Genomic DNA, 19,647 nt, shown 5'->3' with positions numbered 1-19,647 from the left:
ATTCAAAATAAAGTTGGTTAGCGTCAAGCCAGTATCCAATTGACATGAGGATACAGTTTAAATTACCCTTTAATTTAGACTGGTTTTTAGACTGGTTTGCAATCTCATTCAGAAAGATTACAAGATTACAAGGATGGTCATGTTAAGTATAAGCAAGTAACATGTTAAGTGTAAGCATATTGAAAGTAGCCATGAGTAAGACATATATTGACTAATAATTGCATTTAAAATATACTTCAATAATGAAGATAGAAACAAATATGATTGTATTATACAAAGATAGTTTAATTGCGCGATTAACAATTAAGAACCATCCCCATCTGAACAATTTTGCATAAAGAAAAACTGTGATGCTTTAAAAAAATGTCTAACATGGTCAGATTTAATAAAATAATTTGTGATCTCATAGTTCCACATAGCAATATAACTCAGAAAAACAGATACACTTGTAATCTTCATACAGAAATTTATACTGAAAAAAGCTTCAATCCATTGTAAACTGAAGGAAGACACATTGCAAAACATCTATTTTTCAGTGAATTTTATAAGTTATCTAATGTATTTTATTTTTATTGACCTATGCTCATTTGCATGATGGTTTAACATTAATATAGAAAATTGCATACACCATAAAGAGTGAAGCCCATGGTATGAATTGCTTTGATAACATACAGCAGTTTTTAGGCAAATTTTAAAGCACAATTTTTCAATTGAAACTTTTAAGACACTTTGTATCACTGCCCATCAAAATACATTTATAAATAGAAAAAGTCAGTATGAAAAAGCACTATGTTACATGTAACAGAAACTTCAAAAAATTAATTACATCATGAGGCTAAGTTTTCTGAAAATAAATAATCTAGACTCCACAAATTTTAAAAAAAATTGTGTTTCACATTTTAAAATCAGGTAATGACAAGACTCAAAGTTACAGTGATTGCTCTCTTGCAGAATAATTGAATGATGGCAGTGCCATATTACACAAGGCAATTATTGGCATATTTTCCATTAACGCTGCATTTTGCAGCGAGCAGTTTCTTCCTTTTTTGCAACTTTAACAATATTTATAGCTAAGCATAAAGTATCCTCATCAGTAATTTTGTTAATTTTTAAAAGGCCAGATTTTTCTTTCAAGTTGCAAGAAACATACTGGTTTGGGTGGAGAATTGAAACTGGAGTGTTTGATCCATTCTAACTGGGTAATCTGTGATTAATCGTGGAAAGCTTCTGAATGATCATTTTAGGTTTGACAGCCAATACAGTCAAACATTATACAGTACCAGTTTCCTCTGTTGATACTCTGTACAGAAACCGTCATTAATCAGTAAACAGCAGTTACAAAAATGTTCAAGGCAATCTCAAATACTTCATATGTAGCTGCTTGTTTGCTTGAAAAAAAAACAAAAAAAACTTCTAGTGCAGTCTGCATTATCCACAGGAGAATTGTTCAGTCTTTTACTGGGACTCCTAATAATTTTTTGTGCAAGTATGTAAAGACAAATTGGTCTTTCTGATGAATAATGCAGGAAACAAGACTTTTTTTTTCATGTAATTACACATCAGTGGCACAGTTACAAAAAAGAAAAGTTCATGTGATATCAGCGTCAGTCTTTTGGTTCCTGATCAGGATCTAAGTTATTTGTAGTCCCTTCCCCGGACAAGGTCTCTTCTACTTTAACTGAATATATTTCTTTTGAACTTTTGCCTTCCTCGCTTTCCTCTGAGTCCTCTGAGTCTTCCAGCAATTCTTCTTTCTCGTACTCTGCCACATCCACCTCTAAACCTGTATGGTCCTTCAGTTTACCATGATGCTTTAGATGGTAACGTTGATTTTGAAAAAACTTTATGATGGTATACTTGGGCAGGTCAAGTTGAGCTGACAGAGTTTGAATTGCTTCTTCGTCTGGGTACAAACCCACATCCTGTATAAAGCTCTGTAAGATTCCCAGGGCTTCTACAGAAATCTTAGTGCGGGATCTGGGCTTATGCCGGCATTCATCTTCTGATTCTGCTGGTGTTGACGTTGGCTGTTTAGGTGCAAGTCGGGGTGTTGCTGGCTGTTGCTGTAGGCAACAAAAAATACAATAAATGAACTGTCCATAGCACATTAAGCTGTCATAATTGAAATACAGAAAACAACCAAAGCGGCAAGTTTAATGCTTCCTTTCTTAGGACAATGCAGAAGAACTTTCAGTGGCACTTTTGTCTTGGACAGTTTAAAATATTAACTCATCTTACTGTTTACAATTAACAAAAAATTGTCTTCATCAAAAACTTCCTTAGCTTATTTGGTAAGGTATACTAACCTGACTTGGTTCCGCAGAAAGATGGATGATGTGAGATGGTCGGTCTCCATGGTGATGGATCGCATTGCTTTCTTGCTCATAAATAACATCTCTCTCAGCCTGAGGGAGACTCAAAAACCTCCTGATCATTGATAAGTTTTCCCAAAGAGTCCGATTCTCTGGTGAAGGGTCTTCCTTCCATCGTAAAAGTTCGCATAACCATCCCTACATGACAAGATAGTGAATAAAGTAAAACACATTAGTTTTCCATTCTATTCTATTCAGAGTACAATTCAATAAAATATACCAAAGAATAATTAACCATTGAAACACAATGGATAGGAAAAATCTGGCATTCAAATAGTAATTTTCAACAGTTTGGCGTGTTCCAAAGCATCTTCCAGCTATTAAAATTATTTTTTAAATTACAGGACAGAATCTTTTTGAGGAACTGGGGGTATCTCCTGCTGGATGGAGAGTTGGTGCCTGCCAAACCAAAAAAACTATCAGGCAGTGACGAGGTCAGTGATGGGAAAGGAGAGTGAAAATGGTAAACTTCTCAATATGGTGGATAAACAGATGGGTACAGGTTCAGAGATCTCTCTAAGCAGGTGAAAAAGGAAAACGGAAGTCCGGGTGTTCTAGACAAGACATTTATTGGACAAACAAGGAAGTAATGATGAATCTGTAAAGAGATGGGTTAGAGCTGCTACACTGCTTCACTGAATTCTTCTTCACCGAAAGGATATTGGGATCATGGAAAGCTGCAAAGTAAATTTGTTAGTATGATATTGGGGGTGAGCGGATATGGTTAGAATTATATTCCTGAAAAACTATTATTATTATTTACTGAAGAAGAGAATTAAGGAATGATTCAATAGTAAAATCCAAATTGTTAGAAAGGAGTTGCTAAATAATAAGAAGTCTTACAACACCAGGTTAAAGTCCAACAGGTTTGTTTCAAAGCACTAGCTTTCGGAGCGCAGCTCCTTCCGCACCTGAAGAAGGAGCAGTGCTCCAAAAGCTAGTGATTCGAAACAAACCTGTTGGACTTTAACCTGGTGTTATAAGACTTCTTACTGTGCATACCCCAGCCCAACGCCGGCAACTCCACATCATGGATAAATAATGGAAGTTGGCGAATCGGTAACAAGGGGACGTAAATTTTGGATTAGCTACATTACTACAAGAATGGAGGGGAAAATTATAATATTCTTAACACAAAGCATTAAACAGAATACATGATGGTAAATGAAAGTTCAGTCCAATCACAGAGTTTAAGAGAAATTAGGGAAACACTCGAAGAAAGAACGAACGAGAAAATACATTGCAGTTGAAAACTCTGATATGGGGCCTAGAAAAGGCATAATGGCAAACAACTTACTTCTGCTTGGAACATCTATGATTTTATATGTGTCAAATACTTTTCCCTGCTGTATTAACCATATTTCTACCACATACTTTTAAAATTTCACACCAGGCAACCATTCAGAACACATGTTCGCTAGTATTGTGGAACCTTTAGAGACAATTTATTTTCAGATTCCTGCTCCTTTCCATGATTCATTGATGGAAGCACAACAGAATTGCAAATGAAAACATCACAGAAGCTTTATACATCTTAATAAAAGGAGTTCACAGGACAATGATTAGGCCATTAATGCAAATCCAGGTTTGATAGGTTTGAGAAGAGAAGAGCACCCAGTTCAACGTCTGCTCACAAGAGAATTGTCAATCCTGTCCAGAATTTATCTTACAATCAAAGAGCAAAATGTACAGCCTGACCTCAGCTGCGATCAGTGGAATACAGTCAGATTGGTAGAATTAATGGTCAACGGTCAACTTTCTTCTTTTGTTGGGTAGCGCCACAATATTTGAATTACATATATAAATATGAAGCTTTGCTGTAACTGGAGATGGGAATCAGGCAGGGGTTGAGGGGAGGGGTGCCAGAATACAGCCCCCCTTATGATTTAGCCAGCATGTGGCTCATGCAGATTTAACTGCTTCTATTTAATATTTTTGGAAGGCTGTCCACCTGCTCGAAAGGGCCTGATCTTTCAGTACTTTTTGGAAGGCGTGCATCGCACCCCGCTCAAACCCGTCCTATTTAATGTGGGAATGCACCTCTAAAAGGAAAGCTGCATTCCCTGAAGACAGATTTCTTTGCAACAGTGTGGAGAGAGGGTTTGCTGGAGAGCCACATGGAACAGGTTGGGGAGAGGAGGGACCAACTGTACCTCAATACCCAGAGGAGCATTCCCAGGTCTACTATCCAGCTGGCCTAGACTGCATTTATAGGACAAATATATCTATAAAACATATACCCAAATCAATCATTAATTTAGATTTTATATTGCTAAGTGCAACTGAAAAAAAAGAAACAAACTAATTATCTCTGAACAAAATGCCTTACTTTAAACTTTCGACTACTGTCACAGGGAAATTCCACTTTTTTATCTTACAGCCTGTAAACTGGCAATCTTTTACTGTTGCCAACCTTAATATGTGCGGTTACTTCAGAAAGAAAGGAATATGATTGGAATTGGGTCATTAAATAGGGCGAGGCTGACATGGAATTCTCATGTGAATGTGGACACCAGTAATGCAACACCATCGAACCATCTCAGAAAAACCTCCAATTTCTCATACGGTCAGTCCATCCCACATGCAAATACTGTAAGTAAAATAAAGTGAGCTGAGAAATCATGGAAGAGTTTTAATGCCTTCGAGTGAGTTACCAAGATCTAGTTTTAGTTCAAGAAGAGAAGCAATGATTCCACTAGAGGAATTGTACATACAGATCCTTGTCTCCCCACCTCTCTCAACAACACTCCTTCTCCATCACTCACAATTCCCTCGCATCCATCACATTCCTCGGTTGTTGAAGCCAGATCCAGGTTTCTACTACCTTGTGAAAAGGAGCTTCCTGAATTCGCTCCAAAAATGACCTTGCTCTAATTGTAGGATTATTCTCCTTTATTTTGGATTTCTCCAGCAGAGGAAACAGGGGCTGGATTCTCCACATTTCGGCCCCGACTCGCCGGCGGGATTCTCTGTTACACCGGCCGTTCAATGGGGTTTCCCATTGTGGGGCAGCCCCACGCCGTCGGGAAACCCCCGGGCATCGGCAAAACAGAGAATCCCGCCGGCGGAGAATTCCGCCCCAGATCTTCTACTACATATATCTACTACATTCAGTCCATTTATAATTTTAAAGGCCTTGATTAGATCACTCCTCAATTGTCTAAATTTCAGGGAATACAAATGAAGCTGTTTCACCTGCCCTTGTAAAATATACCTTTCAGCCCTTGCATTGTTCAGGTACACCTGCACTGTTCCCCTTGCAAGACTTTACTGAGGTTTAGTGCCAGATATTGTATGTCGTACTCCAGACGGAGACTGACCAAGGCTGAAAACTGAAGTATCACTTCCTTACTCTTTTAAAAAAAATAATTTTTATTCAAAATTTTTCACAGATTATCACAACAGAAAAATAGAACCCCCCCGCTTTACACAAATAATAAAACAACAACAACAAAAGTGCATAAATAAACAAAGAAACGTTAAACAGTAAACAATAGTGCATCCCCTACCAGACATGAACTTAACCCCCACACCCCAGGTTGCTGCTGCTGACCATCTCCTAACACTCCACCAGGAAGTCTAGGAATGGCTGCCACCGCCTGAAGAACCCTTGCACAGATCCCCTTAAGGCAAATTTCACCTTCTCCAATTGAATAAACCCTGCCACGTCGTTAATCCAGGATTCCATGCTTGGGGGCCTCGCATCCTTCCACTGAAGCAGAATCCTTCGCCTGGCTACCAGGGACGCAAAGGCCAGAATACCGGCCACTTTCGCCTCCTGCACTCCTGGCTCGTCCGACACCCCACATATTGCGAGCCTCCAGGGCCTATCCCTGGAATTCACTACCTTTGACACCGTCCTCGCTACGCCCCTCCAGAACTCCTCCAACGCTGGACATGCCCAGAACATGTGGGTGTCGTTTGCTGGGCTCCCCGAACACCTCGCACATCTGTCCTCACTCCCAAAAAACCGGCTTAACCTTGCCCCGGTCATGTGCGCTCTGTGCAGCACCTTAAATTGTATCAGGCTGAGCCTCGCTTTTGTGAGGGCCATGAAGAATCCAGCACGAGATTTTAAGGATACAAAGTAATAACATTTATTTACAATAACATATATATAGAACAGCAGCAGCAACTTCCCTTGCTGCACACTCCTTCCTGCTGGTTCCAAATTAGCCAGCTTTATTTATACTTGGAGTTTACTAATGGTTTCTCCGCCCCCTCATTGGGGAAGCTCATACTCCCACAGGATTGTGGGATTGTCATTAGTCCCCAGCCAATGGTAAGCAGGCAGGTTATAACATACCTCCCCCCCAAAGTCCAAAGAATCCACCGAAGACCCTGGCGAAGGGGGGCGTCGGACTTGTTTTGCCGCAGGCTGGACACCATTTGCACGCGGCGTTGGATCAGGCGGCGTGTAACGAGACAGAAACGGGCACTTCCATGATGAACGGCGCAACGGTTGTACATCCACAGCCCGTGGGCCCGAGGGTTCCCCCTCTGATGCATCCTGTGTCTCCATCTCGGAGTCAGAGTCTGCTGTCTCCGTCATGTCAACGTCTCTATCTCCATCCGGTTCTGTAACGACCTGCGCAGGCTTCGAGTGAGGCACCAGTGGAAGATTGTGAGGACTACCTTCCCTCGTCTCTGGTCTCTGCGGCTGTAGAAATGAGCTCCGGGGGCGGGGAATCTTTTGAGGGGATACTCTTCTGGACCGAACGTGGTCTACATGTTTGCGCTGGAGACGACCCTGGCCTTGCACCTGGTAAGATATAGGGCCCGTTTGGCGAAAGATTACACCAGGAACCCACTGGGTACCACCAGCAAAATTCCGAACGAACACTGGGTCACCGGGCGCAAACTGCCGAATCGGCCGATGCCGAGAAAATCCCTGTCCCTGCCGTTCTTATGTGCGGCGTACTTTTGCGCCAATGTCCGGGAAAACCATACTAAGGCGAGTGCGAAGTCTCCGGCCCATTAGGAGTTCTGCGGGAGCTACCCCAGTCACCGCATGGGGGGTGGTCCGATACGTAAACAAAAAGCGAGCCAGTCTCGTGTCCATTGATCCGGAAGACTGCTTCTTTAGGCCTCTTTTGAATGTCTGCACTGCGCGCTCTGCCAACCCATTTGAAGCCGGGTGGTAAGGGGCAGTGCGGATATGGCGTATGCCGTTCATCTTCGTGAACCTTGCAAACTCCTCACTCGTGAATGGAGTGCCGTTATCCGTGACCAGCACCTCGGGGAGGCCATGCGTACTAAAAGTCAAACGCATCTTTTCAATTGTTGCACAGGACGTTGTCCCCTGCATCTTATGCACCTCTAGCCATTTAGACTGGGCGTCAATTAATAGAAGGAACATGGATCCTTGAAAAGGGCCTGCGAAATCTGCATGTAAGCGTGCCCAAGGCCGCCCTGGCCATTCCCAGTGATGTAGGGGCGCGGCCGGCGGAAGCTTCTGATGCTCCTGGCAAATGGAGCAGTTTTGGGCCCCTTGCGCCTTCCTCCATTGCACCTCCGCCTTCCTGGTGGTTAACAGATCGAACTCGGCCTGGAGGCTCGGTCGCTCCTTGAGTAGTCCCTCCTCGGGGACCTCTGCATACCTCCTATCCACCGTTAAAATCTCCCCCACCAATCTCTCCCTCTCTCTCCTCTCCTTGTGGGCCCTAATGGAGATCAACTCACCCCTGATCACCGCATTCAGCGCCTCCCAGACCACCCCTACCTGCACCTCCCCATTATCATTGACCTCCAGGTACCTTTCTATACACCCCCGGATCCGCCGGCTCACCTCCTCCTCTGCCAACAACCCCACCTCCAAGCGCCACAGCGGGCGCTGGTCCCTCTCCTCCCCCAGCTCGAGGTCCACCCAATGCGGGGCATGGTCAGAGATGGCTATCGCCGAATACTCCGTGTCCTCCACCCTCGGAATCAGCGCCCTGCTCATTACAAAAAAGTCAATCCGAGAGTAGGCCTTATGAACATGGGAGAAGAATGGGAATTCCCTGGCCCCCGGCCTCGCAAGCCGACCCCCCCCCCCCCCCCCGATTAGCCATAACCCTTTCTATGCCAGCCACGTGCCTGCGCCCCCCGCACTTCCCGTTCCCCCCAGCGGCAGACCCACGCCCCAACTTCTCTACAGACTCCAGCTCCCCCTTGGCCATTCCAGCAGCAACCCGCCCCCCCCCCCCCACAGCTAGGTCTCCCCCTAGCAGTATTGCTCCCCCCATTGCACTCCCGTGAGTCAGCCAACTCCTGCTGACCCTGGCCAATTTTGATCGGGCAGTGTGTAGTCGGCCGGACTGGAGTCCTGGGGCCCCATCCAAGATGGCGTCTCCCATGGGTCGCACATGGTGGTCGGGGATGAACAAAATGGCAGGGCCCACCTGTCCAGCATGGTGTCCGGGGAACAAGATGGCGGTGCCCGTGGGCCACACGTGGCCCTAGGATACAGGGGTGGCGGTGATTGCTGGCCGCCTGGGGCCTGGGAGCAGTTTGGTGTGGCAGTCCGAAGTCGTCGCTGGAGACCGCGGCCACCGCTCGTGCCTGGCAGACCCCCACAAAATGGCCCTTTTTGCCGCACCCTTTGCAGGTGGCGGTGCGGGCCGGGCAGCGCTGGCGGGGGTGCTTTACCTGCCCGCAGAAGAAACAGCGGGGCCCAGCGGAGTTGGCGGGCCGTCTTACAGCGCAGGTCTCCGGGGACATGGGGAAAGTCTGTGGGGCTGCCGCTGTGGGATTCCATGCTGCCCAGGGGGCCGCCGCGTGGTCTGGCACATAGGGTTGTGCGTTCTTGGAGGCAACGTCCATGGACCCTGCCAGGGCCCGTGCCTCTCTAAGTCCCAGGGTGTCTTTCTCTAAAAGACGTTGGCGGATCTCTGAGGAGCTCATACCTGCTACGAAGGCATCCCGGATTAGGAGTTCCGTGTGGTCGCTCGCCGAAACTTGCGGGCAGCTACAGCTTCTGCCCAGCACCAGTAGTGCGCGGTAGAACCCCTCCAACAATTCCCCGGGGTTTTGTCGTCTCGTTGCAAGCAGGTGACGTGCGTAGACCTGATTTCCCAGACGGATATAATGTCCTTTTAAGAGTTCGATTGCTGCATCAAAGTCTTCCGTCTCCTCGATGAGGGTGTAGATCCCAGAGCTTACCCTCGAGTGCAGGAGATGCAGTTTCTGCTCCCCCGAGAGTGTGCCTCCAGCCGTCTCAAGGTAGCCTTTGAAACACGACAGTCAGTGCTTAAAAATCGCCGCTGAGTTCGCCGCTTGGGGACTGAGTTGCAGACACTCCGGCTTGATTCGGAGATCCATCCTTTCAACTTAAGTTGTAGTCGATTAAATTGATGCATGATCAATAACTGCAAAGACGAGGTTAAAGCATAACTGAAAGCTTTAATAGATTAGAACTGTTCCCCAGCAGCTCAGGTACAGAATGAGGGCTGCTGGGACGGCACCGGCTCTTATACTCCGCCTATCATACTATACAGTCAATGGTAAACCCCCAGGTTTAACCACTGGACTTCAGCCTCTCGGGTGCTGCAATACCTGATAATACCACACCAACCAACTGCACAATTCCCCCAAAACACGACACAATAGTCCTAACCATCCCCCCTCAGCATCCCCTCGTCCCCAGCCCTCAATCCGAGTCCAGCTTTTCGGCCTGAATAAAGGTCCACGTCACCTCCGGCATCTCGAAGTAATGGTGACGGTCCCTGTAGGTAACTCACAGTTGCGCCGGCAGAAACATGCCAAACTTCACCCCTCTCCGATGCAGCACCGCCTTAGCCCGATTGTACCGTACCCGGCCCTCTTCTTAGCCACCTCTGCGCTCCAGTCCTGATAAATCCGGACCTCTGCGTTCTCCCACCTGCTGCTTCGCTCTTTCTTGGCCCACCTTAAGACACATTCTCTGTCCATTCTCTGTCCGCGGCGGCTCGCTGGGCTTGGGCCTCCTCGCCAGCACTCGATGGACCCCCTCCAGCTCCAGGGGCCCCTGGAAGGCCCCTGCGCCCATCAGCGTGTTCAACATGGTGACCACGTCGGTTCCGACATCCGATCCCTCCAGCCCCTCCGGGAGACCCAGAATGCCGCAGATTCTTTCTTCTCGACCGGTTCTCCATGTCCTCGAACTTCGCTATTTGCTGGACCTCCCGGATCGCCGCCCCTTGGGCCGTCTGAGTCTCAAGCAGCTTGTCAATTGACGCCTTCATCGGCTCCAACAGCTCTGCCTTCAGCTCCGTGAAGCAGCGCTGGACAAACTCCTGCTGCTCCTGTGACCACTGCGCCCACGCTGCCTGCTCTCCACCCGCCGCCATCTTGGTCTTCCTCCCTCGCACCTTTCTCTGCTCCAATTCCACTTTTGTCACCGCCCCACTCCTGGTCCAATCCATACAATGCCGGGGAAATATTGCTGTCTCCTTCCCACACTCGGAATAGTCGAAAAAGTACCGTTGGGGGTCCTAAAAAGAGCCCAAAAGACAGTTTCTAGCGGGAGCTGCCGAACGTGCGACTTAGCTCCGCATAGCCGCAACCGGAAGTCATCACTTCCTTACTCATGTATTTCAACTCCCTGAAGGAAAACACTAATGCTCCATAAGCCTTTAGGATTACTCTTTGTATCTGTGCACTAGGCTTTAGTGACTTATATGTGTCAAGTTCTACATCTCATTTCTCTGAGGTTCCTGAACTCTCACAGTATAGAAACAATAATTATTTTCTTACTGGATCAAAGTAGATAGCTCCCAACTCAGGAGAAAGTGTCTTGGATGTTCCAATGTTCATTCTTGTGTATACATGTGTGTGAGAGAGATGGGTCTTAATTGGAGTCAGGTCCACCACTCCGAAAAGAGTTTGGAGGCAGACACTGGGCTGCTGGTTGTGGAAGTGGCCTGTGTGTTGGCCTTGGTAATCCGAGATTTGTTCAAAAAATAATTTTAAAAAGCCACCTTCTAGCCCTCACCCCTCAAAGCTCGCTCACTCTCCCAACACATTCCCCATGTCTCATCCATGCCAACTCATGCTACATTATGCCTCCTACCCAGCCCCATGGCACCTCATATTCTTCACACCGACCTTTGCCCCTCTACCCACTCCCATGACTCCTTATATCCTTATCCAACTTAAGAGTCGACAAACATCAAGATATGCTGATATTAAATAAAATATTGTTCTAAATGCACCTTTTTTCTCTTCAACAACTTTATTCCCTATCCTCTGCATGAAAACATACATTTGTATTCATAGCCCCAGCTTTTGGTACCATTTTCATCTCCATGAAAATATAGACCTTATTGTTGTCATCTTAGGGCAATAAGTTATGGGCAATAAATGTCAGCCTTAGCATTGATGCCACCCTCCCAGAATGAATATTAAAAATGCACAAGATGACAGCTGCCCGGGTACCTTGCTTAAAACTGCTAAATCTTGTGATCGGAGACTTAATCAGTATTAATGATGAAGCAACCCTTCCTATTCACTAAACAGGCTCTTCAAACAGATCCAAGAAATTGCCTTGTCCATTACACCCTATGAGCCAGACATTGTCTACTATCATAACACTGATGATATTAAGAAACAGCTGAAGTCACTGGGTACTGCAAAGGGCACTGACAATATTCCAGCAATTGAAGTCTTGTCCTCCAAAACTTTCTGTGCCCCTAGCCAAGCTGTTCCAGTACAGCTACAACACTGACATCTACCAGGTAATGTGGAAAATTGCCCAGTATGTCCTGCACACAAAAAGCAGGACAAATTCATCCCAGCCAATAACCACTCCAAAAGTCTATTCTCAATCATCAGTAAAGTGATGGAAGGGATCATCAACAGTGCTATCAAGTGGCACTTAGGAATAACTTGCTCACTGATATTCAGTTTGGGTTCCACCAGGGTCACTCAGCTCTGGCCTCATCACAGCCTTGGTTCAAACATGGTCTTGAACTCCAGAGGTGAGGTGACACTGACTGCCCTTGACATCAAGGCCGCATTTGACAAAATGTGGCATCAAGGAGCCCCAGCAAAACCAGAGTCAATGGAAATCAGGGGTAAACTGTCCATTGGTTGGATTCATACCAGCACAAAGGAAGGTGGTTGTGGTTGTTGGAGATCAATCATCTCAGCTCCAGTAAATCACTGCAGGAGTTCCTCAGGGTAGTGTCCTAGGTGCAATCATCTTCAACTGCTTCATCCTTGACCTTCCTTCCATCATAAGGTCAGAAATGGGGACCTTTGCTGATGATTTCCCAATATTCAGCACCATTTGCCACTCCTCAGATACTGAAGCAGTCAATGTCCAAATGCTTCAAGAACTAGACAATATCCAGGCTTGGGCTGACAAGTGGCAACTAATATTTGTGCCACACAAGTGCCAGGCAATGACCATCTCCAACAAGAGATAATCTAACAATCGCCCCTTGACATTCAATAGCATTACCATTGCTTAATCTCTCAATATCAACATCTTGAGGGTTACCACTGACCAGAAACTGAATTGAATTAGCCATATAAGTACTGTAGCTACAACAGCAGGTTAGAGGCCAGGAAATATTTCCATCTTGGCTGCCAGTCTCTTTTCATTCTCCCTCTTTGCTTCACTTATTTGCTTTCTTACTTACTCTGAACCAACTACATTCAGCCTGGTTCTCAATTGTATTTTAAAAAAATAAATGTAGAGTGCACAATTATTTTTTCCAATTAAGGGGCAATTTAGCGTGGCCAATCCAACTACCCTGTACATCTTTGGGTTGTGGGGATGAGACCCCGCAGACACGGAGCGAATGTGCAAACTCCATACAGACAGTGACCCAGGGTCGGGATTGAACCCGGGTCCTCAACACCGTAGGCAGCAGTGCTAACCACTGCACCACCGTGCCGGCCACTCAACTATATTTTCTTTTTTTTATATAAGTTTAGAGCACCCAATTCGTTTTTTCCAATTAAGGGGCAATTTAGCATGTTCAATCCACCTACCCTGCACATCTTTGTGTTGTGGGGGCGAAACCCACGCACACACGGGGAGAATGTGCAAACTCCACACAGACAGTGACCCAGAGCTGGGATCAAACCTGGGACATTGGCGCCGTGTGACTGCAGAGCTAACCACTGAGCCCTCAATTACATTTTCTACCTGACATCTGTCATAAGCACACTTTTTCTTCTATATCTTAATATCTATCCCCTTTATCATCCAAGGAGCTCTGGTTTTGTTTACCCTACCTTTCAAATTCGAGGAAATATACCTTGACTGTGCCTGAAATACCTCTTGTTTGAAGGTAGTCCATTGCTCAGCTGCTGATTCTCCTGCCAACCTTTTGATTTCAATTTATTCGGCCCAGATTCATTTTCACCCTATTGAAGTTGACTTTTCCCCAGTTAATAATTCTTACTCTGGTATGTTCGTCCTTTTCAATAGTCAGCCTAAACTTTATGATACAATGATCACTGGCTCCTAAATGTTCTCGTACTGACACTCAATCCACTTGGTCCATCTCATTCCCAAGAAGGTCTGGCAGCGCCTCCATTCCCATTGGACTGGAAACATGCCCCTGTTGAAAACTTTCCAAAACACTCAAGGAACTCTTGTTCTTCTCTGTCCTTTTGGCTACTCATGACAAACTCTAGGTGGATAAGTACACCCCCTCCTCCTATAAAAACTCATTCTCCTACACCCTTCCAACTAGTCGGTGGCCCATAAACAACACCGAGCAATGTAATTGCACATTTTGAGTTCCTTAGCTCCAGCCAAATAGATTCCATCTTTCATCTCTCTCGTTCATCCTCATTCTCCAGCACTGCAATGCAATATTTAATCATTACCACCCTCCCTCCTTCTTTTCTTCATTTCCCATCTTTCCTGAACTCCTTGCATCCAGAAATATTTAACATCCAGCCCTGCCTTTCTTTGAGCCCCACCTATTTATGTACTAGTCCTTATCCTGGTGCTATCTAGATTTCCCGGTATTTTCTGCACCTTAGTATTCCCACTGATATTATCTTTTGTTTTCCACATCCCTGCCAAGTTAGTTTAAACCTTCCTCAATGGCACGAGCAAATGGTGCACATTGTACTCAGTATAGGCTCAATTTAAGTGCACCCTTCTGGCCTGTACAGATCCCATATCCCTCAGAGTTGTCCCATTGTCCTAAGAATCTAAAGCCCTCCTTCCTGCACTATCTTTCCAGCCATGCATTTAGCTGCTTTATCCTCCTATTTCTACACTGACTTGCATGTGGCAGTGGCAGTAGTCCAGAATTTACTACTTCTGATGTCCTGCTTGCTGATTTCTGACCTAGTCCTCTTAATTTTGACTGCAATTGCACGCCCATAGATTTCCAGTCCCACAGTTGCAATGGCTACCAAAAAGGTGGAGAGCAGTGTTGGGCAGAATGGCCAACTTGTTTGCTACATTTGGAACAGCATAAATTACCAGGTACATATGTTTATTTTACAAAGATGTAATGTATAAGATATACATCTGCATACTTCATTAATAGGTTATGTAGACAATAAAATAAGATAACTTTGAAGTCAAAGAAAGTGTTCTGCAGCTTGTGCCGCAGCTTTGCTTTGCATTCCAATTCTGAATCCGCCCTTTGGTTGCTTTCACACAAAACTTTTATGCGATACATAAACTATGCCTCAATAAAAGTGATGCCTGAGTTGTCTCAGCCTTGCCCTCTACTAACATTCATCACAATCCAGTTGTTATTTGGGTCGCACCGCTCTAGCTCCTTGCTAATGTTATTGTGTTAAATATTCGTTTAGCAACAAAGCATTGGAGGGCTGAAGGGAGAACTGACACAATTGTTATGAATTTATCTGTAAATCATATCAGGCAACATAAAGTTAATGTTTAGTTTCTTTGGGCTCACTACCCCAGATTCTGTCACCAAATTAATTTGCATTTGCGTGACCACTCATCAAAATTCCAAGGTACCTCAGTTTCATTCACCAAATTGAAAACCACTGAAGTGGCTATTTGTACAATGAAGCCAGAGGCAAACTCTGTAGCCTATGGTCACTTTGATCTGCTAAATAATATGAATCAATAGTCCTCTGGCGGGATTCTCCCAACAGTCGGCTAAGTGCCGACGCCGGAGTGGAAACGGGAGTGTTTTACTCCGGCGTCGGTGCCCGTTCCGGGACCCCATTCTGCAGCCCATAGGGGGCTAGGACGGCGCTGGAGCGGCCTCCGCCGCCCCAGCTGCCGACCCCGGCCTGAACTCGACGCCACGGGGTCCGCACATGCGCAGTTGGGATGACGCCAACTAGCGCATGCGCAGTGGCCTTCTTCCCTGCGGCAGCCCCGACGCAGGACTCCAGGAGCCGGCGCGGAGGAAAGGAGGCCGGGGGGCACAGAGGCCGGCCCGCCGATCGGTGGGTCCCGATCGCGGGCCAGCCACTACGGAGGCCCACCCCGTGGTCAGGCGACCCCCCCCCCCCCCCCCCCCCCCACAGAGGCCGCCCCTGGACTCTTCAAGGCCGAGGTCCCGCCGGCTCAGAGGATGTTAGAACGGCACCGGCAGGACTCGGCTTTTTGAGGACAGCCGCTCAGCCCATCCGGGCCGGAGAATCGACGCGCCGGCCCATGTCGGCCCAGGCCAGAGAGACGGCGCATACCCCGACATGCGCGCGCCGACCACGCCGGCGCCGATTCTCCGCACTACGGAGAATTGCATCCCGGTGCCGGGGCTGTGTGGCGCGATTCACGCCTCGATGCGCCGATTCTCCGATCCGACGGGGTGTCTCTGAAACACACAAGAGCACATTTTCAACTGCTATGTATACTCAGAAATGTAGATTAAATGGAAAAGATTAACTTTTTCTCTTTTGCCATGTAATATTCTATTATAAAGATTGATTTAAAGCCAACCATGTATGTTTATTTAGAAACCAAATTGACAAACAAAGGATGCTAATGCAGGACCCCATCAATGCCGGAAAGAGTACAAGAGAGGTAATTCAAGACGTATATCAGGTGCAGTTTTCAAGAGGACGGAATTGGTTTATAGCAGTTGCAATGAATGTAGAAATTGTTTTCTATTTTCTATTTGTGGCAGTAATGTTATGAAAAGCCTGGGTCAAGGTTTATATTTGTTGTAGTCATATTTTTTAGAACATAGGTTCAGGTATCCAGACTGCCTGTCTGCTAAAGCTGTAATTAAGAAGTCGTAAAATGTGAGGTCATGATTGATTCTAACCATTTACTTGTTGACATATTATGGAGGGCTAATGGAACTTTGTTATGATTACTGGAGATTCCCTGGAGAGCAGATAATTTATGGGGCAATGATGTTTAGTCCCAAGAGCAGATAATTTATGGGGGAGTGACGCTTAGTCCTAGCTAAGCAGGTCATGAAACTTAGTGGGATACAGATGAAGTAATTAATTGGAAGAGCCAGATCAGTCTGTAGGTTTGCAGCTTGCCGTAGGATTTAAGTCTGACAAGATAGAATGATTTTAAGTTGAACGGCAGTTTTGCCAAATGCTGCTAGGTTGAGCAGAAGTGTACTGAATCTGCACTTGAAAGGAACTCTCTTCAAATTTCGACACAACTAAGCAAGTAATCTGTTTGTTAACTTTATAAGTGGCATTTGAACTGTATTAGGGTTCTTAATTGGAGTTAGTCGCAGGTGTAGATAGTAAATTGAAGATTTTCCTCGAGTTTAAGGACTGTTCAACTAATAAATGAAAAGCTATTTTCTTTGATATTAATATGGTTAATTCTGTGTTTAAATTAAAATTTGTTTTGACACAAAAGACACCCATTATTCACTATCACCACTCCAGGGGTGAGGAATCCTTTCCTCAGTTTTACAAATTTAAAAAAATTGTATGAGGTTCTTGTCTGGTATCTTCGGGTTTAGTCCAGTATCCTAACACAGTTGAGCAAAAAGGATTTGTAGTGAATTGCGCAGCACGTTGCACATTATGCTTGATTTTCTTAACTTCTGCAGAAACAAAATAGCACACAAACAAAAAACTACTTTTAACTGATTTATAAAATGCTTAGCTTTTTTTTCAACTTTAAGTGCAATTTATCTTAATTATATCAGCTAGCTCGTGATAATATTGTCCCTAAATATTATCAATAGATCACGGCTAATAGTGCTTTATTTTACTTGTAAAACCTGATTCAGAATTTTGCCATTTATAAACTCATTAATGATATCACTGTAACCTTTGTATAATATAACTTGCTGTTGACTATCTACTTCATTGGAGCTAAAAATGATTTCTATGACATTTGAAATTCTTTTGCAAGATTTGAACATAAAATGTAAATATCGGAATTGTCTTTGTTGATTTTTAAATCTCTTATGCAGTTGTTAAGTGTCAGGTCTGACATTGATCTTTGAGAGCGTAAAATTAATTTAACTCAAGAGTATTTAACTCCTACTCACTCTTATCAGTTAAACATTTCCAAATTTTATTTGACTAATTTGTTTCAATAAACTTGACAGATAACATATATTTTTTAAGAAAGTCTTGCTCCCATTCATAGAATCATAGAATTTACAGTGCTGAAGGAGGCCATTCGGCCCATCGAGTCTGCACCGGCCCTTGGAAAGAGCACCCTACCCAAGCCCACACTTCCACCCTATCCCCATAACCCAGTAACCCCACTTAACCTTTTTGGACACTAAGGGCAATTTAGCGTGGCCAATCCACCTAACCCGCACATCTTTGGACTGTGGGAAGAAACCGGAGCACCCAGAGGAAACCCACGCACACACGGGGAGAACGTGCAGACTCAGCACAGACAGTGACCCAAGCCGGGAATCGAACCTGGGACCCTGGAGCTGTGAAGCAACTATGCTAACCACTATGCTACCGTGCTTCCCATTGTTCTTCTGCTTCTCTGATGGACCTGAAAGAACCTGCGGCACTGTTTGAAAAGCAGGATAATTCATTATCACTGTCCTGGCTAACAATCACCCCTCAAATAATGTTAAGAAAGCTAATCCTGTCATTTATTCCATGGATGTTTTATGGAGCTTGCTGTGTGCAAGGTGGCTGCAGCATTCATGCACAAAGGTGGTCATATTTCCAAATTACTTGAGTGTTTTGGAACCTCCCGAGTTCACTATAATTGCTATATAAATGCAAACTTTTTTCTTCTCTTGATTAAGTAAAAATGATTAAAAAGTAAGTGTAATGTGCCAATCCCCATCAGATATAATCCAGACACATTTTCTCTAGAACCAAAGTCTAGCGTCTATCTTAAAAATGGAATCATAGAATTCCTACTGTGCAGAAGGAGGCTATTCGGCCCATTGAGTCCGCACCAAACCTCAGAAAAAGCATCCTACCTAGACCCACACCCCCACCCTATCCATGTAACCCAGTAACCTCATGTAACCATTTGAACACAAAGGGACAATTTTAACATGGCTAATCCACCTAACCTGCATATCTTTAGACTGCGGGAGGAAACCCGAACACCCGGAGGAAACCCACGCAGACACGAGGAGAAAGTGCAAACTCCGCACAGACAGTCCAACCAAGGCTGGAATTGAACCCGGGTTCCTGGTTGTGAGGAACAGTGCTGACCACTGTGCCATCGAGCAGGATTTAATCAGTTATGAGTTCTCTAATAGGTGGCTTATACTATACATTTTACATCTGTGTAAAACAATTGCAGTTTTGCATCAGCTCGAAGCATGTAGTAATTTGGAAGTGAAAATTTCAAATTAATAGTTTTAGTTATATTTGAAATTGATGATGTTATAACCCTCACGAGACCTATGGGGAGCCTCCCCTTAAACATCGCAGAATATGAGCTCCCCTGCTGAGGGGCGGGTACCATCAGTGGCCGGGTAAATGGTTACGGATATAAAAGCCGGCCCAGAAGGAGCTTAGGCAGAGACGCCCTGGCTGGGTCCCGGATTGTGACCTATAAATAGTTTGCCTTCATAATAAATAGTGTTTGTTGTACTCTTATACCTTACTCCTCAGTGACCACTAAAGATGGGAAACCATTTTCAAAAGTTTGGCTTTGCACTAGCTTCAATACAGCATTTTAATGAATCACCTGGTTTAGTTAACTGCTTGGGAAATTAAAAATATAATTTTTATGCATTTTAATACAAGCAAGGAACTGACTGGTTATCTAAGCTTTTCAGCAATGGTAACCTGGATCAGGTTGCTGAGGCATGTGTTCTATCCATACATGTAAGAATGCATGCATACAAATTCACTTTGCATTCCAATGGAGCGAGGGGAGCTGGCAGCATACCCCATGCTGCTGCACGAATGTCACGGTTTTCCCAATGTGGAATAACTT

The 19,647-nt window shown here is 45.0% G+C and overlaps 1 protein-coding gene across 7 annotated transcripts in view; it reads right to left on the bottom strand.

Moving 5' to 3' along the window:
- Positions 1-264: 264 nt before the first annotated feature.
- The window catches only part of LOC140424993 (DNA-binding protein SATB1-like), a 220,936-nt gene continuing 201,553 nt past the window's right edge, over positions 265-19,647 (bottom strand). For all 7 annotated transcript variants that reach the window (XM_072508753.1, XM_072508748.1, XM_072508750.1 and 4 more), the window contains 2 exons: positions 2,307-2,510; positions 265-2,063 (listed from right to left, as the gene is read on the bottom strand). In XM_072508753.1, coding sequence (XP_072364854.1) covers positions 1,605-2,063; positions 2,307-2,510 — 663 coding nt within the window. In that variant the 3' untranslated portion in view covers positions 265-1,604. The remainder of the gene's footprint in view (positions 2,064-2,306; positions 2,511-19,647) is intronic.

This window comes from Scyliorhinus torazame, chromosome 6, assembly GCF_047496885.1.
Source record: "Scyliorhinus torazame isolate Kashiwa2021f chromosome 6, sScyTor2.1, whole genome shotgun sequence".
Taxonomy (NCBI): domain Eukaryota; kingdom Metazoa; phylum Chordata; class Chondrichthyes; order Carcharhiniformes; family Scyliorhinidae; genus Scyliorhinus; species Scyliorhinus torazame.
This window is presented reverse-complemented; position numbering and strand designations above follow the sequence as displayed.